Here is a 27602-nt window from a genome sequence, read left to right on the forward strand (position 1 = left end):
ACATATTCATGTTTGGTGTAATTGTGTGCTTGTCACTGCAGATCTCCCTTCTCGTCCTAAAGAACACAAAACTCATAAAGCTGGTCCATATCCAGTTTGCTGCTCAAAGAGGAGCCACCCTCTCTCTCTGTCTCTCTGTCTCTGTCTCTGTCTCTCTGTCTCTCTGTCTCTCTGTCTCTCTGTCTCTCTGTCTCTCTGTCTCTCTGTCTCTGTCTCTGCCTCTCTGTCTCTCTGTCTCTCTGTCTCTCTGTCTCTCTCTGCCTCTCTCTGTCTCTCTGTCTCTGTCTCTCTGCCTCTCTTCCTCTCTGTCTCTCTGCCTCTCTCTGCCTGTCTCTGCCTGTCTCTGTCTCTGTCTCTCTCTGTCTCTCTCTGTCTCTCTCTGTCTCTGTCTGTCTCTGTCTGTCTCTCTCTCTGTCTCTGTCTGTCTCTCTCTCTGTCTCTCTCTCTGTCTCTCACTCACACACACACACACACACACACACACACACACACACACACACACACACACACACACACACACACACACACACACACACACACACACACACACACACACACACACACACACACACACACACACACACACACACACACACACACACACACACACACGATAGACCTTCTAGTGTGTGTATGTAACATGTGGCCATAGATCCATACTAGCTTCGACATCCTTGAATGATGGATATAGGCCTATAGCTGATATATAACTTCCTCTCCATGGTCTGGTGTTTGCATGGTGAATGATGGATATAGGCCTATAGCTGGCATGGGACTTCCTCTCCATGGTCTGGTGTCTGGTGTTTGCCTGGTGTCTGTTGTTTCAGAGCAGTGATCGGTTCACATGGATCCAGGGCCCATTATGTTTAGGAGAGGAGTGCACGGCAATGTGGAATCCATTCCTCCAGGTGTTGATTCCGTTGACTAAAACTATGAGGAAAAATGTTGGTCGACTACCCTTTTTCACAGACGAAAACTAGATAAAAACTAAGCTATGATGACTCACACTAAGACTAAATGTACTGACAATTTCTTCAACAAATTAAAACTAGACTATAATGTGGAGACTGGTGGAGAAGAGAGATCCAGTAGAACTAAACGACGAGTCATTTTATGACAAGTCATTCGGGTGTTGCGCTCGGAAAATAGCCGATCTACAAGCTCACAACGCGTCGCAGCGCGACGCGTTGTGAGCTTGTAGATCAGCTATTTTCAGCATGCAACCAAGCGTAAGATCAGCCATTACGACGCCATCAAGGCACCGCCGAAATACATTTTAGTCGACTAAATTAACTGTAGATTTAGTCGACTATAATCTTATGATATTTAGTCGACTAAAACTAGACAAAAAGTGAAACATTTCAGATGACAAAAATATGACTAAAACAAAATGGAATTTAATTCAAAAGACTAAAACAAAATCAAAATGTGCTGTCAAAATCAACACTGCATTTCTCAATACTCCCAGATAAGCCCCCCCCGCCCACCCTCCAAAACTCCAAAAACCCACCTCTTCAATATGGCTTTCCCCAGCCAACTGCAAACATTTCACAGTTTTGTATTGATTGTACAATAGTCTTATAGCCTTGTCTGTCTTAGTGTTTTTCCTACTAGAGTAAAGTTGAAGTGGATTGGCCATGTTCCAACACTGGACTATTTTAAGGCTGCTATGAATAGACACCTATTCTCTCAGGCTCATGGCAAATAGTTGTTTGTTCTGTTTGGTTGTTTTTTGATGAAAAGCGTCCTTGGGTTCATAAAAGGTGCTTTATACAGTAGAGATGTTATTATTGTTATGAATGTGTGTCTCCATATTATGTCAACGTACATGAAACGACATAGTGTTCTGTGTCTGTATCAAGGGGCAAGTCTTGGATATTTACGATGAGACCAACACGGAAGCTTATGAATGGCCAGAGTGGCACTGTTTTACCCTGCGCCACTCTGCGGTGTCAGAAATAATTTATTTTAACGCAATTGAATGGGTTTTTTGACAAACTTTAGACTAGATTTTCTTACCGTAATATAAATTGTCATACATTCTATATGCTTCCAGTCGCTAGTTTAAAGTCTCCTTTCAATCATCATGATATGCGTTTTGCTAAATTATGGTCCCATTTATTTTAAAATTGACGATAAAGTAGGCTATTCTCTAGGAGGGGCGGGATGATTTGATTGACAAGCTACACAACCAATAGCATTCATTCCCCGCCCCCACTCTTGATTGACAAGTTACCCAACCAATAATGGTCTGGTCTCATTCTGTAGGATATGACGCGATATTGAAAGATGGCGGACCTACAGTAACAGTCTTGGAACAATCGGCTTCATTTTCGGTCTGTAGAAAGCAGGGGAGTGGCTTTGTCCATCTCATTTATACAGTCTATGGTCTGTATCCACGTTATACTTTGTCATGCAATGGTGTCGAATGAAAATAGCAGATCTTCAAGCTCACAATGCATAGCAGCAGCACAACACGTTGTGAGCTTGTGCACACATCTTAGTCAATATAAGACGTGGGATCAACTTACAGATCAGTTATCGTTAAGTTGTGGCCACACCATATATGACGTTAAATTATTCAACACTATGTCCCTTTAGGGGCTCCACAAGATTGGCTATTTTCTGTATTAGATCTTTATTTTTTTTGTTGGAAAATTGTTGAACATTGTTGGAAATTCTCAAAATATTACATTTTAAAATTGTGAACATTTTTTGCAAACCTATAATATAGAAACATATGTTTTTCAGAAACCTGTTAGGATTTAGAAGACATTTGTAGATGTGTTCCCCAGATTGAAACCTGGAACTGTGTCATATTTTGATTTGAGTTAAAAAACATTATTTTACACTTTGGGCTATTCAAAAATAGCAGATCTACAAGCTCGTAGCGCGGCACCGAGTGCCGCGCTACGAGCTTGTAGATCTGCTATTTTTGAAAAATCACAAAAATGTGTGCAAATCTTTGAACATAATATATTTTTAAAGCGAACATTTTTAACTCAAATCTTTGTTTCTGGGGGGTCCCTGGAACAAAATATTTTGATGGGGGTCCGCGGCCAAATACATATAATTTTGGGGGTCCTTGACATGAAAAAGTTTGAGAACCACTGATATAGAAACATACTTTTGTTGAGATTTAGGAGACATGCAGAATCGGCGTCAGGTCTCAAAGTTGTAAAAGGAGTCGTGGGAGTGCAACCAGGGAGACAGCCTGACCCTCCTTCAGCATAGCAACTCCATGGCTACCATACTCACCACTACAACAGAACACATAGAGGTGTGTGTGTGTGTGTGTGTGTGTGTGTGTGTGTGTGTGTGTGTGTGTGTGTGTGTGTGTGTGTGTGTGTGTGTGTGTGTGTGTGTGTGTGTGTGTGTGTGTGAGCGTTTTTGTACCTCAGGTTATACTGTTATTGCATAATGTTGTATTGTAGGAACACTGTTGAGCATGGAACAATGTCTCTTCAAGATCACGCCAAGCAAGAGAGAGAACAACTTAAAATACAGAACTGTGTATAAAATAACTCTTCTCAAAACATTTTTTTATTTGCTATAATTTTTATCCCACCATTTTGTAACCCTTATTTTTTTCACCCAGTGCCAATGCCTATAAGCTTTAATCCTGGGCACTACTCTCCCTCTGCCAGCCTGGGGAGAGCCCCGAACTGAGCTCATATGCTTCCTCTTAAAACAAGATATACAAATGCCTTCTAAATCAGAATAGTTCTCAAACTTTTTTGTTTTTGTTTCCAAGGACCCCCAAATTGATATATACATAATGGCAGTGGACCCCGATCTGAAAATGTGTTGTGCTAGGGACAATCGTAGATCGTACAAGCTTGTAGATCTGCTTATATTACTTTTAATACTGCTAATAATACTTTTACTTAAAGGACAACTTTGTTTTTTTACAACCAAGGTTTATGTTTTAGATTATAATTAAAGTAAATAAAAGATGACTGTTAAAAATGTTAAATGTACTGCTTTCTATAGTTTTAGCAATTTTCACGATCTTTTTTTACAGTGGGCGGGGCATTATGTCCGGTGGCTAAATATGTATTTTTTTACACAATAACCCGGCGTTTTCTTTATTATTATTTTCAGTAGCTCTTCTGGCCCCCAATAACTCACATCTGAAAAAAAAATAACACTCATCTTTTATTTACTTTATTACAAGCTAAAATATAAACCTTGTTTGTAAAAAAACAAAGTTGTCCTTTAAGTAAAACATATGAGTACTTTTCCCACCACTGACAAACAGTAAACAGTTCACCAGCTCGTTTTATTTTTGTTATTCTGCTTTATTTGTGGGCTGTTCATGAAACATGTTTGCCATCCTTGCGGGAACCCCCCTAGACCCCCCACCCCCCTCCACCCCCCTCCTTTCAACCCACACGGTGTAATATCTGGAGGGTGATTGTTGATGAAGGTAGAGGCCGTCCTGGCTCTTCTGCATCCTGTGTTATTGCTCACAGGACGCTCCGGGGTGTGTGGACTTTGCATAACTAAGTACATGTGCTCAAGTACTGTACTTGAGTACCATATTTTTAGGTAATTTCTTTGTTTTACTTTACTCAGAGTATTTCCATAATTTTCAATACTTGTACTCCTACTCCACTATACATCCCATATACTGTAGGCAAATATTGCACTTTTTACTCCATTACAATTATTTGACAATTTGAGGATTTGTATTATTGTTACAAAACATGCATTAACCACTTCAGCCCTATTTAAACTTATAGGCTCTTTGAAAATAGCCGATCTACAAGCTCACAACGCGTTGCGATGCGACGCGTTGTGAGCTTGTAGATCGGCTATTTTCGAATGATTTGAGCACATTTTCTACATTTGAAAAACTTGTGAAATGGGACATTCTGCATAATGAGTACTTTTACTTTTGGTACTTTACGTATATATGATGCCAATACTTTTGTGCTCTTGCTCGAGTAAATTTTGAATACCGTTTTTTTTTTTACTTCTTTTTTTACTTTTTTTTTTACTGTAACAGAGTGTTTCTACACTGCGGTATAGATACTTTTACTTAAGTAAAACAAAGTGAATACTTCTATCACCACTTGCTTCTGGGTATGGACTTAACACCCAGGATCTCAGCAGCAACACAGTCTGTTGAATAGAAGACAAATGGTATTCTAAGCCCAGAGAGAGAGAAATGGTATTCTAAGCCCAGAGAGAGAGAGAGAGGGAAGTACAGAGCCTGAAACATCTTTCTTGGGGGTTGAATACATGATTTATTAATTAAACATGTTTTTTTGTATCTTTTCCATTTGTTTTTTGTTTTATTCAAGGCCTCTAGTATGTCTCTGCTTTCTGTGCCAAGTTCACAACATGGGGCTAACATAGGAACATGGCAGACTTTGTAAGCTCTCAACATGCTTTACACATGCAGTCCTCAAAGCAAAACAAACATCATGTTTCTCATTAGGAAACCTTTTTGAAAAGTGTTGCGAAAATATGTTATTCCAGAGACCCCCCTAGAAGCAAAGATTTTAGTTAAAACATTTTGCTTTCAAAATATATATTAAAAAAAACGTGAATATTTGTGCACATCTTTGAAAAAAAAAAAAAAAAAAAAAAAAAATATATATATATATATATATATATATATATATATACACACAATTTTTCAAAAGAAATAGCAGATCAACAAGCTTCACTCGGTGCCACGCTATCAGCTTGTATATCACATTGCGACGCATTTTGAGCTTGCAGATTTTCAAAATACTTTTGGAAAGGGACATTCTGCATAATCAGTATACTTTCTACTTTTCATTTCTTATTATTTGAATAATTGCAAATCACTTACCGTACCTTTAAGTGAGAAATGTGAGTACTTTTTCCACCACTGGTTCCAGACTATATAGAGCAGTGGTTTTCAACCATTTTCATGCCAAGGACCCCTAAATTGATATATATATATATATATATATATATATATATATATATATATATATATATATATATATATATATATATATATATATATACACTCGGCCGCGGACCCCCATCTGAAAATGTGTTGGGCCAGGGACCCCCAGAAGCAAAGATTTGAGTAAAAAATGTTTGAAATGACATATTTTTCAAGAAATAGCAGATCAACAAGCTCATAGCGCGGCACTCGGTGCCGCGCTATGAGCTTGTATATCTGCTATTTTTGAATAGCCAAAGCTAAGTGGTGAAAATGATTGTGACTCTATGGGTGCGTTCGAAAATACAGCACTGAGCGCACTGGCCAATACAAACTAATAGGCGAGTGTGCTCCGGTGCGTCATTTCCGAACGCACCCTATGTTAACTAATTTAGCTGGGGACCCCCCCCGGACCACTGTTTGAAAACCACTGATATATAGAGCATTCTGAGAGTGTGGAATAGTTGTCTCTGTCTACGTGAGACCAGGAAGAGAACAATAGCTTTACGATGCACTTAACAAACCCCCAGTGGTGGAAAGTAACTAAGTACATTTACTTAAGTACTGTACTTAAGTACAATTTTGAGGTATTTGTACTTTACTTGAGTATTTCCAATTTCCAATACTTTTACTCCTACTCCACTACATCTCAGAGGCAAATATAGTACTTTTACTTCACTACAATTATTTGAAAACTTTAGTTACTAGTTACTTTTCAGATATAAAATATGATATAATGAAACATACACTAACCACTTTAAACCTATTTTATACATAGGCTATTTTCAAATATTTAGTACTTTTACTTTTGGTACTTTAAGTACATTTTGATGCCAATACTTTTGTACTTTTACTCAAGTAATTTTTTTTATTCTGGACTTTTACTTGTAACAGAGTATTTTTACATTGCAGTATTGGTACTTTTACTTAAGTAAAGAATTTGAGTACTTTTTCCACCACTGACAACACCCCAAAAAAGTTTCATCTGCTTCCTCCTCTCTTCACACTACAAGGTAAACAAAGCTCTCTGGAGAGCCTTACGCATACAAAGTGCTGATAAGTGTCAGCATTGATTTTCAGAAGGGCCCCCGTGTGCTCAGATACCCCCGGCCTACCACCCACTCCAACCCCCCCCCCACCCTCCTTCTTCAAAACTCTGTTGGCTGCCGACAGTGATCACGGTTGCCAGATCTTCTTATTCTAATTTCCCCGCAAGATTTTATTTGAAAATAGCCGAGCTTGTAGAAAGGCTATTTTCAAATAGCTGATGTACATGTTATAAGTACTCGTGTGTGGCCCATCGTCGCTTCTTTTGGGCTGGTTCTCCTAGACCTGGCTGCTTGTTTCTCCCACAGAATCTGGCAACACTGACAGCGATGTCAGTGTTGGACACACACACACACACACACACACACACACACACACACACACACACACACACACACACACACACACACACACACACACACACACACACACACACACACACACACACACACACCACCGTGCAAGCTGTGCTGCCAGATATTGCGGAGGAAACGAGCAACCAGTTCTATGAAAACCAGTGGTTGGAAAAAGTACTCAATGTTTTTTACTTGTAGATCTGCTATTTTTGAAAGTAACTTAACTAAAGTTGTCAAGTAATTGTAGTAGGAGTAAAAGTATAATATTTGCCTCTTGAGATGTAGTGGAGTAGAAGTAAAAGTACAGCAAATTGTGGAAATACTCCAGTAAAGTAATATCTGGAAATTGAACTTGAATACAGTACCTGAGTAAAATGTACCTAGTTACTGTACACCACTGCTTATAATAAGCAGACATGGCAACACTGCCTTGCAAGCTGTGCTGCATGCTGTGTTCCATTTACCTCAAGGGAGGCGAAAAGGGAGGGAATTACTGAGGGGGGGTTGGTGGGGGGGTATTTACATTTTTGCAAGAGAAGCAACTATGGGAACCGTAGTGCCTCCGTGAAGGTAATAACAGTAGAACGTTGATATAGCACCTGAAAATGGGCAGTGACGGTTTAAAAATGGCTTAGATTAACGGGAGGAGATGAAGGGAAAAAAAGGGGGAGAAAAAAAACAGTCGACTTGGGGGTACTTTTAACCCTATAAGACCGGGAACGCATCTGTGTGTCATTTTAAGATTTTATTTGGGCTATGCAAAAATAACAGATATACGAGCTCATAGCGCGGCACCGAGTGCCGCGCTATGAGCTCGTAGATCTGCTATTTTTGAAAAATCGTGAAATCTTTTTTTCCATTGATACATTTTTTTAAAGCAACTTTTTTTTAATTATTTTTTTTAACTCTGTTACACCTTCTGGGGGGTCCCTGGAACAAAATATTTTGAGATGGGGGGGGTCCACGGCCAAATACAGAATCCCCCCAGAAGCAAAGATTTGAGTTAAAAATGATCGCTTTAAAAAAAAAAAAATATATATATATATATATATATATATATATATATATATATATATATATATTCAAAGATTTTCACGGTTTTCCAAAAAATAGCAGATCTACAAGCTCATAGCGCGGCACTCGGTGCCGCGCTATGAGCTTGTATATCTGCTATTTTTGATTATCTAAAAGAAAAAATGACACAGCATGCGTTCCCGGTGTGAATGTGTTAATAAGAGTTGCAGAGCCCATACATATTTTATGATATCGTCCTCTGTGCGGATTACATTTGGAGATGAAATGCAAAGCCAGTTTCTCCTGCCTTCCTGGGCTCTGCTTCAGCCTCTGACATGCAGCCCAGTGCTGGAAGAAGTACTCGGATATTTTTACTCAAGTAAAAGTATCAATACCACAATATAAAAATATGTTGTTGCAAGTAAAAGGGCCTGTGTTCAAAATGTTACTTGAGTAAAAATACCAAACGTATTGGCATCAAAATATACTCAAAGTTACCAAAAGTAAAAGTACTAAAATGTTTTAACATAGCAGATCTACAAGCTCACAACGCGTCGCGATGCGACGCGTTGTGAGCTTGTAGATTTGCTATTTTCAAATAGCCTATTTTAGGTGGTTAATGTATGTTTTTATAATATAATGATTTATATCTACAAAGTAACTAGTAACTAGAGTTTTAAAATAATTGCAGTGGAAGTATCGGTCATCAAATTATTGGCTCAGGAATGCGACAAAAACTAAACAATATCCATGAATTTGAGTCTCCTTGAGGTGACTAGTCCATGGAAAAAAAATATTATTTTGCGTGAATTATCCCTTTAAGTACAGTACATTGAGGACATGTATTTAGTTACTTTACTGTGTAGTACCACTACTGGTAACCATTCAGTAAAAAATCACACCCAGTGTGAAGAGAGTGGTGATTTTGAAAGTGTAACTGGTTGCATCCTTGTGTTGCAATCAGCAACAATATGTTGTCACGTGACACGTGACAACATATTGTCACGTGTCACGTGAAGCTTGACCAATCATACGGACGGACATACGGACAGACATACGGACGGACATACGGACGGACATACGGAACACACGGACAAAGTCAAATGTAGGAGTGGTTGGCACCACTCAAAAAAGGAAAAAAAAACATACTATATAGCCGGCGTTTGACCTCTGACCCCCAGCCTTGCATGCTCAGCGGGGCTGTCATCAGCCTTTTGTCCTTCCTGTGTCTGTGTTTACCGGAAACACACTGAGCCAGCCACAAGATTAAATGTTGACTCTCTCACCACCGGCTTGCTTCCTGACAGGCAGACCATGGTGAATAAACATGGAGGAGAGAGAGAGAGAGAGCGAGCTCCTTTCTATATAAGTGGCAGCAGAGGCGTGGGGACGCATGACGACGCAAACCAATGCGATCGTTAATGTCCTCCGGCCTGACATTCATCAACCTTGGCAGAGAGGGATTCCATTTTAACGCGTTAAAAACCCGGATAGCAACCGTTGTCATTTTAGTTAAAGTATCCAAAGTAAATGTACTCATTATGCAGAAGGTCCCATTTCACAAGTTTTCCAGAGTATATAAAATGTAGAAAAAAATCATTTGAAAATAGCCGATCTACAAGCTCACAACGCTCTGTGATGTGACACGTTGTGAGCTTGTAGATCGGCTGTTTTCAAATTTTCCAAAGTTTCAGGGCTAAAGTTGGGTGTATGTTGTGCAAGCTAAATCTACAAAGTAACTAGTAACTAAAGTGGTCAAGTAATAGTAATGGAGTAAAAGTACAATACTTGCCTCTGAGATGTAGTGGAGTAGAAGCAAAAGTATTGGAAATGGGAAATACTCCAGTAAAGTAAACACACCTCAAAATTGTACTTAAGTACAGTTCTTGAGTAAATGTACTTAGTTACTTTCCACCTTTTGACGGCGGTCAGTTGGAGTATAAAGTCATAGGATAATCTCTGTGATGACATCATCGCGTAACGTCTTCGCAACGTCATCGTCATCACCACGTCCTTTAAAATGGATCGTCACATGAAACAGGATGTCATTTAGCACGTTTCAGCAGGAGATCCACCCGATTTAACCAACTTATCCTGAATAGTAGTCGTCAACACTGCTGAACGGAGTGCCTGCCCTGCAGCGCGGAGTATTTACCACAACCTGTCTGGACTGTGATTGTGCTGGTGATCAATTCCCTATCAACAGTTATCTGCATCTTTGATTGGACAAACCGTTAGTGCCACCGAACCAATAATAAGCAACAGCAACACCACAACATTAGGACTCTACTCTTACAGAGCAAGACTGTGGGAAATGCTCCGCTGGACGGTGCATCTGAGTGGAGGACCAGGTCTATACCGGCATGCTGTTGTTGCAGTGGAGAACGAGATGTACACCTTTGGAGGGGACTTTAATGGGAACGGCACCATGCATAAGATCAACGTGCACGTCTTCAACACGGTGACTTTGCGCTGGAGTAAGTTGGCCACGACTGGAACAGAATGTCCGCTGCGTCGGGCCTACACAGCCGTGTTGATAGAAGGTACGGTCTACATCTGGGGAGGGTACTGCGCGGAGCTTTACGCATTTGATGTCGACGCCCACAGGTGGTTCAAACCCGGGGTTTCCGGGACCCTTCCGGTGGAAACACGTCACCACTCCGCCTGTGTCTTAGAGAAGGTCATGTATGTACACGGAGGAATCACCCAGACCGGATATACCAATGACGTCTACAGGTTGGACGCCACCTCAATGGTCTGGTCTTTAATTAACGTCGGAGGCGCTCCACCGCCTGCTTCACGACACCACTCCGCCACCGCCGTCGGGACAAAGATGTTTGTATATGGGGGATGGAGGGGCTACGGCTACGGGCGCTTTGATCCGTATCAGTACTACAACAACATCAGAGTGTTTGACACAGAGACCAACTTATGGCTGAGCACACCTTCTGCAGAGCTTCTTCCGAAAAGACACAATAGTCATTCAACCTTTGTCCACAATGGAGAGTTGTACATATTTGGCGACCAGTACGGAAAGATCTTAAAGAATCTGTGGAAACTCGACCCGGAGACCCTCTCCGGGAAGAAGGTCAAGGCCAAGGGGAAACCCCCGCTTCCGAATCTTCTGAGCTGCTGCAAGGTGGGAGATCGTATCGTCGTCTTTGGAGGATTAAAAACGTCCACTGACGTGCACATCGTGGACTTCAGTCCTACGCTGAAGACGTTATGTAAGCTAGCGGTTATTCAGTATGGCCTGAAGCAGTCGGTACTCCCACGCAACATCAGGTGGGAACTGGAAGCCATGACTACCAACAGAAACTGAAAAAAACGAATTACCAAAACATTTACAAAATGGTAAACCAAATCAAACAAAATGCTTGGTGGATAGAGAAGAGTCCACACAAAAAAAAGGTCTACACTGCCAACGACGAGTTGACGTGTGTTGTTTTCAATGGTTTACGCTAGAGGGAGCTGTTCGCCAACATATGAGTGATCCTATCACTTCTGGAGAACAGTAGACCCGGAAATAATGTGATCACAACAAACCCAGCCCCGTCCGATCTAATGTTAAAGGATTTTGAAAAATAAAAACTTTCTCTGCTTTCTGTTGACTTCTTGGCGAAAACAAGCCACATTCAACTGTCCACAACTAAGAAATAGACTATCACGTTTTTTTTCTGATTCTAAGAGACTCGGCTACGTCTTTTAAAGTGATCGGCGGATGGATCTTTGAGAAGAAAAATATTCTATGATTTTGCAAAGGTTAGTGAAAACGCTCGGAATCGCTGGCAAGGGCAGCTCTAGACAATGTTTTAACTCTGGCAGTCAATGACTTAATGGCCTTGGAGTTTTGAAAAAAAATAACTCTGAATATAATAAGAAATACCCAAATAGGGAGGTCAGGGTTCATGTGTTTAACAACGTGCTGACATTCTCTTGACATCTCCCAGACGGTGGTCAGTTGGAGTATGAAGTCATAGGATAATCTCCGTGATGACATCATCGCGTAACGTCTTCGCAACGTCATCGTCATCACCACGTCCTTTAAAATGGATCGTCACATAAAACAGAATGTCATTTAGCACATTTCAGCAAGAGATCCGCCCGATTTATCCAACTTATCCTGAATTTTAGTCGTCAACACTGCTGAACGGAGTGCCTGCCCTGCAGCGCGGAGTATTTACCACAACCTGTCTGGACTGTGATTGTGCTGGTGATCAATTCCCTATCAACAGTTATCTGCGTCTTTGATTGGACAAACCGTTTGTGCCACCGAACCAATAATAAGCAACAGCAACACCACAACATTAGGACTCTACTTTTACAGAGCAAGACTGTGAGAAATGCTCCGCTGGACGGTGCATCTGAGTGGAGGACCAGGTCTATACCGACATGCTGCTGTTGCAGTGGAGAACGAGATGTACACCTTTGGAGGGGAATTTAATGGGATAAGGCATAAGATCAATGTGCACGTCTTCAACACGGTGTCTTTACGCTGGAGGAAGTTGACCACGACTGGAACAGAAGGTCCCTTGCGTCGGGTCAACAGAGCCGTGTTGATAGAAGGTACGGTCTACATCTGGGGAGGGCGGGCCTACTGCCAGGCGCTTTACGCATTTGATGTTGACGCCCACAGGTGGTTTGAGCCCGGGTTTTCCGGGACAGTTCCGGTGGCAACAAGTCACCACTCGGCCTGTGTCTTGGAGAAGGTCATATATGTACACGGAGGAATCACCCAGACCGGATTTACCAATGATGTCTACAGGTTAGACACCACCGCAATGGTCTGGTCTTTGATTAACGCCGGAGGTGCTCCGCCACCTGCTTCACATCATCACTCTGCCACCGTCGTCGGGACAAAGATGTTTGTATGTGGGGGCTGGGGGGATCGTGATCAGTACTACGACACCATCAGAGTGTTTGACACAGAGACCAACTTTTGGCTGAGCACACCTTCTGCAGAGCTTCTTCCGAAAAGACACAATAGTCATTCAACCTTTGTCCACAATGGAGAGTTGTACATATTTGGCGGCCAGTACGGAAGGATCTTAAACAATCTGTTGAAAGTCGACCCGGAGACCCTCTCCGGGAAGATGGTCGAGGCCAAGGGGACACATGGGAAACACCCGCTTCAGACGAATCTTCTGGGCTGTATGGTGGGAGATCGTATTGTCGTCTTTGGAGGATTAAAAACGTCCACTGACGTGCACATCGTGGACTTCAGTCCTACGCTGAAGACGTTATGTAAGCTAGCGGTTATTCAGTATGGCCTGAAGCAGTCGGTACTCCCACGCAACATCAGGTGGGAACTGGAAGCCATGACTACCAACAGAAACTGAAAAAAACAAATTACCAAAAAAATTACAAAATGGTAAACCAAATCAAACAAAATGCTTGGTGGATAGAGAAGAGTCCACACAAAACAAAGGTCTACACTGCCAACGACGAGTTGATGTGTGTTGTTTTCAATGGTTTACGCTAGAGGGAGCTGTTCGCCAACATATGAGTGATCCTATCACTTCTGGAGAACAGTAGGCCCGGAAATAATGTGATCACAACAAACCCAGCCCCGTCCGATCTAATGTTAAAGGATTTTGAAAAATATAATTTTTCTCTGCTTTCTTTTTCTTTTTTGGCGTAAACAAGCCACATTCAACTGTCCACAACTAAGAAATAGACTATCGCGGTGGCAATCTTTTTTTTTCTGATTCTATGAGACTCGGCTACGTCTTTTAAAGTGATCGGCGGATGGTTCTTTGAGAAGAAGCATATTCTATGATTTTGCAAAGGTTAGTGAAAACGTTGGCAAGGGCAGCTATAGACGATGTTTTAACTCTGGCAGTCAATGAGTTAATGGCCTTTGAAAAATAAATCAGAATATAATGAAATACCTAAATAGGGAGGTCAGGGTTCATGTGTTTAACAATGTGCTGACATTCTCTTGACATCTCCCAGACCGTGGTCAGCTGGAGTATAACGTCATAGGGTAATCTCTAATCTGGGAACTGGATGCCATGACAACCAGCATCAAGAACAACAAAATGAATTACAAAAGATAAATGAAATAAAAAATAAAACAACATTCTAGTGGAACCAACATTGACTTCCTGAGATTAAAACATATTTTTTCATGCCCTATGCCATTGTTTTTTTTTTACCTTAACACATTCCATGCCAGCGTTTAGCTTGTTGAATAAGGCTCGTTTTCACACAACAAAAGAAGAAATCCGAGCCTAATATGTTTTTTCTACATCTCATAACATAGGAGTGGACAGAAGGCCCAAAATAGGTTGAGAACCATTGGTCTACAGGGTTTAAGTGGTTTAAAAAATAGCATCATATATACTAGTAACAGGTATGTTAAAAATAGCAGTAGATGTAGGCTACACATAAGGTGCAGCAACAGAAGAGAAACAGATACAACGCAGATGTTATAAATATCAGAGGTCGTTGCTGTGGGGCAGAATCCTTGTACCTCCATATTTCAACTTTTCGTATTAATTTGGTTTAGTTTCTTTTCCAGTAAATTAAGGCCCTGCTTCATCATACAAGAGCCTCACACAAAACTAGCAAAAAATAGCCGATCTACGAGCTTGTAGATCGTCCATTTTCACTCTACGAAAGATGTTTGGTCCTAACTCTTTGCCTGCCACCCGCAAGATTTCTCGTCAGTCTGCGAAGGCGCAGCCTGCCACTGACGAGTTTGACCAGATATGCGTTTTCAGTGGTTATCCACCAGATGGCGCTGTTGGCTAACCTATGAATGATGCCTTGCCTGTCAGAAAACAATAGACCCGGAAATTGCGTATTTTCTTTTTTCTAGAATAGCTTGTTTACTTCCGATATGTTGTGGAAAAATGGTTTTATCTCCGTTTCCGTTTCTTTTTGGAAAAAACAAGCCACACTCAACTGGCCACAACTCTGCAACGGATTACCGCTACCAAACAATTTTATTTCCCCCGATTCTATGAGACCCTATGAGACCCCCTTGCGCGTAATGAGGGGATCGCCGCGAGGACGGCGATCACGGAAAATATATAAAAATATACAATTTTTTTCAAAGGTAAAAAACAGTCGTTGCAAGTGGCGTGGCAAACAATGTTTTATTGGGTGGCAGTCAAAGAGTTAATGGGTTAACAAAAGAGCAGTCGTGGAAAAGGACTCAAATGTTTTACTTAAGTAAAAGTAGAAATTCTGCAATGTAGAAGTACTCTGTTACAAGTAAAAGTCCGGAATTCAAAATTGACTTGGGTAAAAGTACAAAAGTATTGGTATGAAAATGTACTTAAAGTACCAAAAGTAAAAGTACTAAAATATTTGAAAATAGCCTAGGTATAAAATAGGGCTAAAGTGGTTAATGTGTGTTTTAAAATGTAATTATATATCTACAAAGTAACTAAAGTTTTCAAATAATTGTAGTGCAGTAAAAGTACAATATTTGCCTCTGAGATGTAGTGGAGTAGAAGTAAAAGTTTAGACAATTGGAAATACTCCAGTAAAGTAAAAGTACCTCAACATTGTACTTAAGTACAATACTTGAGTAAATGTACTTAGTTACTTTACACCACTGCAAAAGAGCTCCGTAGTCTCTCCGTTCGATACGCAGCCTTTACTGTGTCAAATGAACCATCAGCATCCAGGCAATCATCTTCATAAACCTATTAATGTGTTGACTTTTACTAACTTTTAATAACGTGTTGACTTACAGTAGCTCATAATGGTTCCATTTGCATTGTCTAAAAGCATTGAAACTGCACCGTAATCCTGTTCAAACGTTATTAATATTAGAATAGGTGTACAGAAACATGTTAGCACAGTAATCCCTGTGGCAGAGCTAGAGTACTTGATGCTCACTCTCATTAACCCTTCAAGACCGGGAACACATCTGTGTCATTTTAGATTGCTTTGGCTATTCCAAAATAGCAGATCTACAAGCTCATAGCGTGGCACCAAGTGCCGCTCTCTGAGCTTGTAGATCTGGCTTTAGACCTGCTATTTTTTTGTTTTTTATATTCAAAAGATTTGCACACATTTTCCACAATGTTTCAAAAAGAAAAAAACAGATCTACAAACTCGTAGCATGGCACTCAGTGCTGAGCTATGAGCTTGTAGATCTGCTATTTTTTTAATAGCCAAAGAAATGAACGATTGACACAGATACGTCCCCGGTCTTAATGGGTTAAAACAACAATCCATGTCAAATATTTGCTCAGACACTTATTTCCGCTGCATCTCTATGGCACACACACACACACACACACACACACACACACACACACACACACACACACACACACACACACACACACACACACACACACACACACACACACACATATGTGTGCATGTTAAACAGTAATCTGAGGGGCAGGGTGGCGCAGTCGGTAGCGCTGTCGCCTCACAGCTAGAAGGTCCTGGGTTCGATTCCCGCCGGGGACGCTGTGGGGCGCTGGGGGCGTGGCTTCTCCTCCGCGTCATCAGTGTCCATACCCTAGGTGGGGGTTGGTGAAAGGGCCTTTCTGTGTGGAGTTTGCATGTTCTCCCCGTGTCTCCTAGGGTAGTTAATACCCTCACAAAAACATGTAGTAATCCTGGTCACTATACTGCCTCCGCCTGGCCAGCCAGGGCGCCTGATGGAGGGGAAAGGAACTGGTTGGAATAACGTGTTCCTTCCACGCGCTACGTCCAACCAGGGAAACTCCTCCCTGTCAGTGGCTCTCATGCATTGAAGGAGGCATGAGCTCGGCACTGGGCTCCCTAGGCTGCTGGGGGGAGTGTAGCGGCCATGATCACTTAGATAATTGGCGCCGGGTGAAAAAAGGTTATAAAATTGTGGGATGAAAAAATGAAAATAAATAAAGAACAGTAATCTGGCCATGTTGGAATATCTGATTGCATTATGATAGCAATGAAACAATAGCTAATAATACCATGATATCACAGTATTAGTTTACAGAATCCAAACCACAAGCCTCGCACACAGTGGTGCAAAGTGTCTAAGTAGCCTACATTTACTCAAGTACTGTACTTAAGTACAATGTTGAGGTATTTTTACTCTACTTGAGTATTTTCAATTTTCAGTACTTTTACTTCTGCTCCATTACATCTCAGAGGCAAATATTGTACTTTGTACTCCACTACAATTATTTGAAAACTTTAGTTACTTGTTACTTTGTAGATTTTGATTATTATTACAAAACATACATTAACCACTTCAGCCCTATATGCAGCCCTATATACATTTTCACAATGCGTCCCATTGCGACACATTGTGAGATTGTAGATCTGCTATTTTCAAAAGATTTTTATACATTTGAAAACTTGAAATGGGACATTCTGCATAACGAGTACTTTAATGTTGGTACTTTATGTATATGTTGGTGCCAATACCTTTGTACTTTTACTCAATTAAATTTTGAATTACGGACTTTTACTTGTAACAGAGTACTTCTATATTGCAGTATTGACACTTTTACTTAAGTAAAACATGTGAATACTTTTCCCACCTCTGCTGACACATTAGCAGTAGGTCGTTTGCAAAGAAGAGAACAATGGGACACATTTTGAGCAGCAGCATTGTTACATAAATAGTTGCAGCCGCATTAACCCAGTAAACCCGGGAACGCATCTGTGTCATTTTTAGACGTCTTTGGTCTATTCAAAAACAGCAGATATACAAGCTCATAGCGCGGCACCGAGTGCCGCGCTATGAGCTTGTATATCTGCTGTTTTTGAAAAAAAATCATCGTGAAAATGTGTAACTCAAATCTTTGCTTTTGGGGGTCCCTGGAAAAACATATTTTGAGATGGGGGTCCACGGACAAATACATGGGGGGTCGTTGACATGAAAAAAAGTTTTAGAACCACTGATATTGTAGCAACATACAGTAGTAGCCAGCTGAGAACCTCACGATTTTCAAAGCAGTACTGATTTGTCCCCTGGGTACCTGTGCCGGCCACTCCCCCAGATTCTCAGACACGCCCCCTAAATGTATTGTATCTTATTTCAGTGTGTAGTGTGGCCATTCTGCCACAGGGTGGCGCGTTCACAGTGAGCAACATAGCTATAGACTGTTTCTGCTGCTTTTGTTGTTGCTTTTGCAAAGTAGAAATACTCTGTTACAAGTAAAAGTCAGGAAATAAAACTATACTTGAGTTAAAGTACAAAAGTATTGGTATTAAAATGTACTTAAAGTACCAAAAGTAGAAAGTACTCTACTAATTATGTGGAATGTCCCATTTCACAACTTTTCAAATGTATAAAATGTATAAAAATCTTTTGAAAATAGCAGATCTACAAGCTCACTATGTGTCACATTGCGACGCATTGTGAGCTTGTAGATCGGCTATTTTCAAATGGCCAAAATGTGTATAGGGCTGAAGTGGTTACTGTATGTTTTGTGATAATATTCAAAATCTACAAACTAACTAGTAACCAAACATTTATCAGATCCAAAACATGGAAAATAGAAGGGGAAAAAAAGAGTCCTTAGGATGAATTCAAAAGCAATTGTTTCTTTAAACATAACTGTGTTTCATGGAACATGGTGGAAGAAGATAGATAAGTCAGTCAGAGATAAAATAATTGCAGCTCCCAAAGCTGCTACTTTCTGAGAGCAGTAACTAGTAACTATACTAGTCAACTGAAAGTAACATTTCAATAAAATGCATCATAAACTACTGGGGCACAATTATGTTATTTTAGAATGTGAAACGGAGTTAAATCAACACAGGAGATTATAATGTACTAACTAACTTAGGACCCCAATTTAAACAAGCCATATGGCTTTCTTGGATTTTTTAAATCATATTTAGTCAACCTTGTATTTTAACTGTACTTTCATGTGCTTTTTGTCTGCAAACTACTAAATAAAGTATTCAATCAAAAAACTTTTCGAGGTTGGAAAACAAAGTCATACACACATGCACTGCATCAGCAATGGTTTCAGACAATGACATGCAATGACACACACACATTTTTATTTTTACTACATGTTTTGAATTGCAGTTAGTTTTCATTAGATTTTTAAGTGGATTTGTCAATTTAATTTAGTTTTTAGTTTGTGAAAAGAAGTAGAGTTTTTTTTTGTTTCAGTGTTAATCTTAGTTTTATTATTGTAAGGGTAGTCAGGGGCTGTATTCAACAAGCTCAGAATAGTGGAAATGGAAGATCTACAAGTTCTCTACAAGCTTCTCTGTCAATGTCACCAGTTGAACCTTGTAAGAGTCCCGTTCCTTCATTAGAACTTTCATAACTTTTGATGAATGATTAAGCAAAGCTGATTCAGAATGATTAAGCAAAACATATTCAGTATCAGTTTTCGTTTCTGTCTCCACGCAGCCGATGACAGCAGTAGCAATGTTACAACTGCTGCGTGTTGTGAGCTTGTAGATCTGCCATCTTCACTATTCTAGTTGAATATTGCCCCTGACTACCCTTACAATAATAAAACTAAAATGAAGATTGAAACTAATAAAAAATCAACTAAAACTAAGCCTTTTCACAAAGTAAAAACTAAACTAGCAAATCCACTTAAAAATCAAATGGAAACGAACTGCAATTGAATGTAGTCAAAACAAAAATACAAGTGTGTGTGTGTGTGTGTGTGTGTGTGTGTGTGTGTGTGTGTGTGTGTGTGTGTGTGTGTGTGTGTGTGTGTGTGTGTGTGTGTGTGTGTGTGTGTGTGTGTGTGTGTGTGTGTGTGTGTGTGGGTGTGTGGGGGTGGGGCGGGGGATCACAAGACCTGGGCTCCTGAGTCCATTGTGAGGGCCTAAGTTGGCCAAGTGATGGCCAAGGAGCTAAACCAGTTAATTTGCATGTCATTGTCTGAAACCTTTATTTAGAAGTTGCAGGCGATAAAGAGAGAGAGAGAGAGAGAGAGAGAGAGAGAGAGAGAGAGAGAGAGAGAGAGAGAGAGAGAGAGAGAGAGAGAGAGAGAGAGAGAGAGAGAGAGAGAGAGAGAGAGAGAGAGAGAGAGAGAGAGAGAGAGAGAGAGAGAGAGAGAGAGAGAGAGAGAGAGAGAGAGAGAGAGAGAGAGAGAGAGAGAGAGAGAGAGGGGCTCAGAGTTTACTGTGTGTGTGTGTGTGTGTGTGTGTGTTGATTCCCCATAAGAGAAGATTTTTCACTGCCAGCTACCAGTGATTCTCAACAATTTTAATTTCAAGAGGACCCCCAGTTTACATGCATTAGGCGACACCCATTTAATGGCATTTCTATCCCTGGGACCCCAATTTATATTGTAAAATCAATGTTAATTTAACTCTCAGAGTTACAGACCCACAAGGGTCCATTTGGTTCCTAACTATCTTCCATTTAGCTGGGGACCCCTGGAACCCCCTCAGGTACCCCTGGGGGTCCCCGGACCCCACTTTGAGAACCAATGTTCTATTGTTCCATTAAATTGGATTCAGTTCTAAAAGGCTAAAAACTGTACACGTCTGCAGTGCAGGGAAAGTAATATAAAGTAATATATAATATATTACCCTTGATTCCAAGTAATAAGTAATATAATATTATTACTTTTCAAAGGAGTAATAAGTAATAAGTAACATATTACTCTCCTAAGTAATATAGCCCAACACTGATTACAGAACACACTAACCATTATTATTATTATCATTATTAAAAGAAAAGAAAAATATTGTGATACAAAATGCCTAAATAAAGCAATAGATATGAGTAATGAAATTGAAATGAAAAAGGTTTAGAATCACTGGGTTAAACTGTAGAATATAGTTAAAGGGATATTTGAATTCCCCACCAAGTAGACTAGTAGGTAAACAACCAATAGTTGCTCGGCCCTGCCACCTACTGTCCAGCTACTGTATTGCACAGTGGGGAAAAAATAATGCTAAACTCCACCCTCCAAGGCAAAACCACACCCACAGAGGGGTGTGGTTTCATATCAGCGCCTCCCGGGTACTGATTTCCTAGGTACCTAAGGTGAGGTTCTCAGCTGGCTACGACTGTAAGTATAAAAATAAAAAACAAAAAAAACTATTAGCATTTAGAAGACATTAGAATCCCCAGAAGCAAAGATGTTAAGTAAAAAATGTTCGCTTTAAAATAATATATATATATGCACATATTTTCACAATTTTTCAAAAGTAGCAGATCTACAAGCTCGTAGAGGCGCACTCTCATCTAAGAGCTGCGCACTCTCAACTCTCTACCACGCTACGAGCTTGTAGATCTGCTATTTTTGAATAGCCAAAGTTTAAAATAATGCTTATTTTTAGCTCAAATCAAAAAAATGACACAGATGCCTTCTCGGTCTCGGTGGGTTAACTGCAGCTCACAAACTTCTTGTAATGGCGATAGTTTTGACAGTGACTCTTCATTTAACACATTAAGACCTGAAGCCGAATCTACAAATGTCTTCTAAATCCTAACAGTTTTCTGAAAACAATGTATGTTTCTATATCAGTGGTTCTCAATCTTTTTCATATCAAGGACCCCCAAAATGATATGTATTTGGTCGCGGACCCCCATCTCAAAATATGTTGTTCCAGGGACCCCCCAGAAGAAAAGATTTGAGTTAAAAATGTTCGCTTTAAAACAATATATATAGTCAAAGATTTTCACACATTTTCACGATTTTTCAAAAATAGCAGATCTACAAGCTCGTAGCGCGGCACTCGGTGCCGCGCTACGAGCTTGTAGATCTGCTATTTTTGAAAAGCCAAAAGTGTAAAACAAAGTTTTTTTTAGCTCAAATCGAGAAGTGACACAGATGCGTTCCAGGTTTTAATAGGTTAATAGGTACAGTAGCATTATTATAGTGACAATTATAAACACAGGACATATACAGTTTGTATATTTATAGGCTGGCACAACATGTCACACAAAGTACTTTACTCCTACGTGTGTGTGTGTGTGTGTGTGTGTGTGTGTGTGTGTGTGTGTGTGTGTGTGTGTGTGTGTGTGTGTGTGTGTGTGTGTGTGTGTGTGTGTGTGTGTGTGTGTGTGTGTGTGTGTGTGTGTGTGCGCGTGTGGCTGCCTGGTCAAGTGCGGATAATGAGAGGAAAGTCTTTACCACCATGGATGCTGGCTTAACGTCTTTAACCGATTTTCTTTTTGGGGGACATTTTGGACAGCACATCATTGATTGGTATTCTCAGGTTAAATAACAATGTACCTGATCCATTTGTGTGGGTCTTTTGTCGGTTATTCAGATCGTCTACGACTTTTAGCTTTTTGGCCACACAAATCCTCACTCCACAGAGAGCAGTGGTGGAAAAAAAAGTACTCAAATGTTTTACTTGTGTAAAGGTATCAATACTGCAATGTAGAAGTACTCTGTTACAAGTAAAAGTCTGGAATTAAATTAGCTTGTAGATCTGCTATTTTCTTAATAGCCAAAGTGTAAAATAATGCTTTTGAGCTCAAATCTGAAAATGGCACAGAGGTTTTCCAGGTCTTAATGGGTTAAGGAAAAGAAAGCTAGTGCAAAAAAAAGAGAACAGAAAGAGCATCATCAAATGTACATGTTCTGCGTGCATGAAAAAACAAAACGTGGTATATTGTAAACATTGAGCATTTTTTTTCTTCTGTAGCTGCCACCTAACTGTGTGTAAACAACTTCACAGTAAATTCTATATACCAGTGGTTTTCAGCCCTTTTCATATCAAGGCCCATTATTTATTCGACATTTGAGCCACGGATCACCATTTGATGAGATTTAGACTCTCAGACCCAAAACGTAGAATATGTTGTTATCGTTGGATATTATTTTGTCCACAATTCCATGCTATATTGATGTTGGTACCAATAGGCGAGATAACAGGCAAACGTTGATTGAAATAACAATGGATTTATTAAGTAATGCAGATGCTTAACAATTATTTAACTCTTGAGAGTGTAAAATGAAACCAAATGGACCCGTAAGGGTCCATTTGGTTTCATTTTACGCTCTCAAGAGTTTAAGATCTATAAGGGTCCATTTGGTTACCAACTCTCCATCATTTAGCTGGGGACCACCTGGAACCCCCTCAAGGACCACTGGTAGTCCCCGGACCACTGGTTGAAAACCACTATATACAGCAGATTAGGTACAGTTGGTGCAGTTCAGGCATAATAGTGCAAGAAAAGGACGCAGAACAGCGACACCCGCAGGCAAAGATTTTTTTTTTTTTATTGCAGTTGAAAAGGCTTTAGAAATGTGAGAGAAAAACACCTGCAATGGCTCACTGGAGTGGAATTTTCAGTTAAAACTTTTTATACATGATTAAAGGACCATGACCAAGACTTTTAATGTGTTGTAAAACTCAATGTCATGAAACCTTTAAGTACAGTACTTGAGTAAATGTACTTAGTTACTTTACCCCCACTGGGCATACCCCTGGTCAAGTAAGTGTAATAGGGTTTTAAACGTGTTATTTCCTCCTCTCTCCTCTACAGCTCCACTCTGACGTGGACAAGGGAGACGGCAAGGTGAAGTACGTGCTGAACGGCGAGGGCGCCACCTCCATCTTCACCATCGACGAGAACACGGGCGACATCCACGCCACCAAGCGTCTGGACCGCGAGGCCCAGGCCTACTACACGCTGTCGGCCCAGGCCGTGGACCGCCTCAGCAACGTGCCCGTGGAGCCGCGCTCCGAGTTCGTGGTCAAGGTGCAGGACATCAACGACAACGAGCCCAAGTTCCTGGACGGCCCGTACCTGGCGGGGGTCCCCGAGATGTCTCCGCTAGGTAAGAGAGAAGTCCTGCTCTGTTTTGTGTGTCTCTTTTTTTTTTTATCATCAGCTTGCAGAGCTGATCAGTAAAGCGCAGTGGTGGAAAAGTACTCAAATTCTTTACTTAAGTAAAAGTACCAATACTGCAATATAGAAATACTCTGTTACAAGTAAGTCCAGAATTAAATTGACGTATTGGCATCAAAATGTACTTATAGTACCAAAAGTAAAAGTACAAAAATATTTGAAAATAGCAGATCTACACGCTCACTACGCGTCGCATCGAGCTTGTAGATTGGCTATTTTCAAATAGCCTGTGTATAAAATAGGGCTAAAGTGGTCGATGTATGTTTCATATATCATAATTTATATCTGAAAAGTAACTAGTAACTAAAGTTTTCAATTAATTATAGTGGAGTAAAAGTATAATATTTGTCTCTGAGATGTAGTGGAGTAGAAGTAACCAACATTTGACTTGAGTACTTGTACTAAGTTACTTTCCACCACTGGTAAAGATACACTGCAACTAGTATTAGTTGCAGTGTATCTAGCTGCACGTCCTCTCAGGGAATATGGCATCTAACAACTATGCAGAATATGGGATCTAAACATGACGGATGCGATACTGTGTTCGACCACTGTATATATCTCTCTATGTAATGGTTAATCTTATGTTCCTCACTCGGCCGGCCAATCAAAGGGCTAGCTCAGTGTTGGAGAAGCAGCCATCTTTTTTAGTGTTTATGCGGAGAGGATCATTATTATTTAACGATCGACGCAAAAGTACATTACTAAACACATATGTGACATAGTGTGTTTAGTCAGAATGCTACGCTGGCCATGATCGATGCAGAAAATGGTTATGGAACGTTTTTTTGGACCTTGTTTGAAACTGTCCAATTCACTTTGTAATTTGCATATCCGGTCTAGAGCGGACACAGAAACGTGTGTGTGCGTGTGCGTGTGCGTGTGTGTGTGTGTGTGTGTGTGTGTGTGTGTGTGTGTGTGTGTGTGTGTGTGTGTGTGTGTGTGTGTGTGTTTGTGTGTGTCTGTGTCTGTGTCTGTGTCTGTGTGTGTGTGTGTGTGTGTGTGTGTGTGTGTGTGTGTGTGTGCGCGCGCGGAAATGATTTGATACAGTAGGTGGGATGTAAACCCGGACTGAATGGTTAACAGAACCCAGACCATCTTGGGAACTCTATCATGAGGATTCAGTGATCATTGTGTCTGTTTTATCACCCAAAAACAGGTTTAATATATACGTACATATATCTTTTTTGGTAGTGTTTAGTAAGAGTCATGAGTTGACAGTACTTTTCAAGGGATTTGCTTGCTGCAAGCTGACACATGTGACTGCGTCATTTCTTGTTTCGTTCCACGATACTTCTTTCTCAATCCCCTCCGAATCATGCATACTTTACATAGCATTTTGGACAAAATAGCTAATTTGACATTGAGGTGCCCACTCTTCCTTAGTGCCCACTCTTCTTGTATCCTTCCTTTCTCCCTATGCCTCGGTTCTCTCTCTCTCTCTCTCTCTCTCTCTCTCTCTCTCTCTCTCTCTCTCTCTCTCTCTCTCTCTCTCTCTCTCTCTCTCTCAGTATTTACACTTCATCATGTTCCATCTTGCTGGTTCGGTCTTCATATCTCCTCCTCTGTAGGTCACAGGGGGAACGCGTAACTTTGCAGCATCCGTGTCATCTTAGATTTCTTTGGCTATTCAAAAAATAGCAGATATACAAGCTCATAGCGCGGCACAGAGTGCCACACTACAATCTTGTCAAATCTGCCTTTTTTGGAAATCTTTGAATGTATATATTTGATAGCGAACATTTGTAACTCAAATATTTGCTTCTGGGGGTGTGTTGGTTTTCAAACTTTTTCATGTCAAGGAGCCCCAAAACTATATTAATTTGGCTGCGGACCCCCATCTCAATGTTGTTCCAGGGACCCCCAGAAGCAAAGATTTTGGTAACAAATGTTCACTTAAAATGAAATATATATATTCAAAGATTTGCACAAAATTAAAGTTCACGATTTTTCAAAAAAATTGCAGATCTACAAGCTCGGTGCCGCGCTACGAGCTTGTAGATCTGCTATTTTTTAACCCATTGAGACCTGAAGCCGATTCTACATGTCTCCTAAATCAACAGTTTTCTGAAAAACGTATGTTTATATATCAGTGGTGCTCAATCCTTTTCATGTCAAGGACCCCCAAAATTATATGTATTTGGCCGCGGACCCCCATCAAAATATGTTGTTCCAGGGACCCCCAGAAGCAAAGATTTGAGTTAAAAATGTTAACTTTAAAAATATATATATTCAATGATTTGCACACATTTTAACTATTTTTCAAAAATAGCAGATATACAAGCTCGTAGCGCGGCACTCGGTGCCGCGCTATGAGCTTGTAGATCTGCTATTTTTGAATAGCCCAAAGTGTAAAATAATGTATTTTAGCTCAAATCTAAAAATGACACAGTTCCAGGTCTTAATGGGTTAATAACCAAAGAAATGTAAAAATGACACTCAGATGTGTTCCCGGTCTTAAAGGGCTAAAGTTTGAATGGTGCTGCATACAGCTCAGTCTGAGAGAGGAGAGCAGGGTGGGTGCTATAGCCTAGTCATCTCATGGGTCAGAGACAGTAGCAGCATTAGAAGTAGTTCTGTTCTGTTCTACGCCTCCTCCAGAGTGACCCATAGAGCAGTGGCGCCGTCGCCCGTTTAATTAAAAGTTACTGTGTCCCCCTATGATTGACTTCGGTCCCATTGTGGGGAATGCACACAAGTGGTTGCATATTGGCTGGCTGCTCAGGCCGTATACTAAGCTCTGTAACACTCTGAGCTGTCTGATTGAACACCGTCCACAGGCCACTTTAGACTTCCCAAATCTATATAATAACAAACCCTCACAGACAAAATGATCACTAACAATTGATGACAAAAATATTCTTTCATCAGATATGTAAAAATATATGATTGCGTATGCTTTTTTTGGTCAAATGTAAATAAAAAACGAATCAATCAATCAATCAATTGAACAGGATGTCTAAATGTGAATATGAATGGATGAGAAAGTCAATATTGTGCATTGAAGATGAGATATCTGTAATAGCAATTTCCCTTCAACGGAAAGACAGACACTTTCCTAAATGTACAATGTGGTCTTTATCCAGAGAGCTGATTACAATTATCTTCTTCTAACAACATAAGTGCTTATTGTATAGTTAATTAAACACAGAGGAGACGAGTCCATTTGGTTACATTATTTTGTACACTATAGTCTAGTCTAGTCTGGAGCTGTCTAATCAAACAGCGAACTTCCTCACGTCTCCGCCTGGCCACGCCCACATGAATATCCCCCCATGTAATTTTCCATGGCAGGGGCGCTGCCATGCCATGGAACATTTTATTATGTAGGAAACGAATTTCGTTTCCTACATAATAAAAATATACTTCAAAAGATTAAAACAAGTTTAAACAAAGAGAGTCACAACTTATCAATGAACCCATTGAGACCTGAAGCCGATTCTACATGTCTCCTTAATCCCAACAGTTTTCTGAAAAAAACGTATGTTTC

General features: G+C 40.4%; 1 protein-coding gene across 1 annotated transcript in view; it reads left to right on the forward strand.

The window, feature by feature from the left end:
* The window catches only part of cdh7a (cadherin 7a), a gene marked incomplete at both ends in the record, with an annotated part of 341167 nt that overhangs the window by 109608 nt on the left and 203957 nt on the right, over nt 1-27602 (forward strand). Inside the window, one exon of the mRNA XM_084048218.1 lies at nt 23747-24041. Within this exon, the coding sequence (XP_083904344.1) occupies nt 23747-24041 (295 nt within the window). The remainder of the gene's footprint in view (nt 1-23746; nt 24042-27602) is intronic.

Source organism: Gymnoscopelus microlampas (assembly GCF_963454915.1).
Source record: "Gymnoscopelus microlampas genome assembly, chromosome: 22".
NCBI lineage: Eukaryota > Metazoa > Chordata > Actinopteri > Myctophiformes > Myctophidae > Gymnoscopelus > Gymnoscopelus microlampas.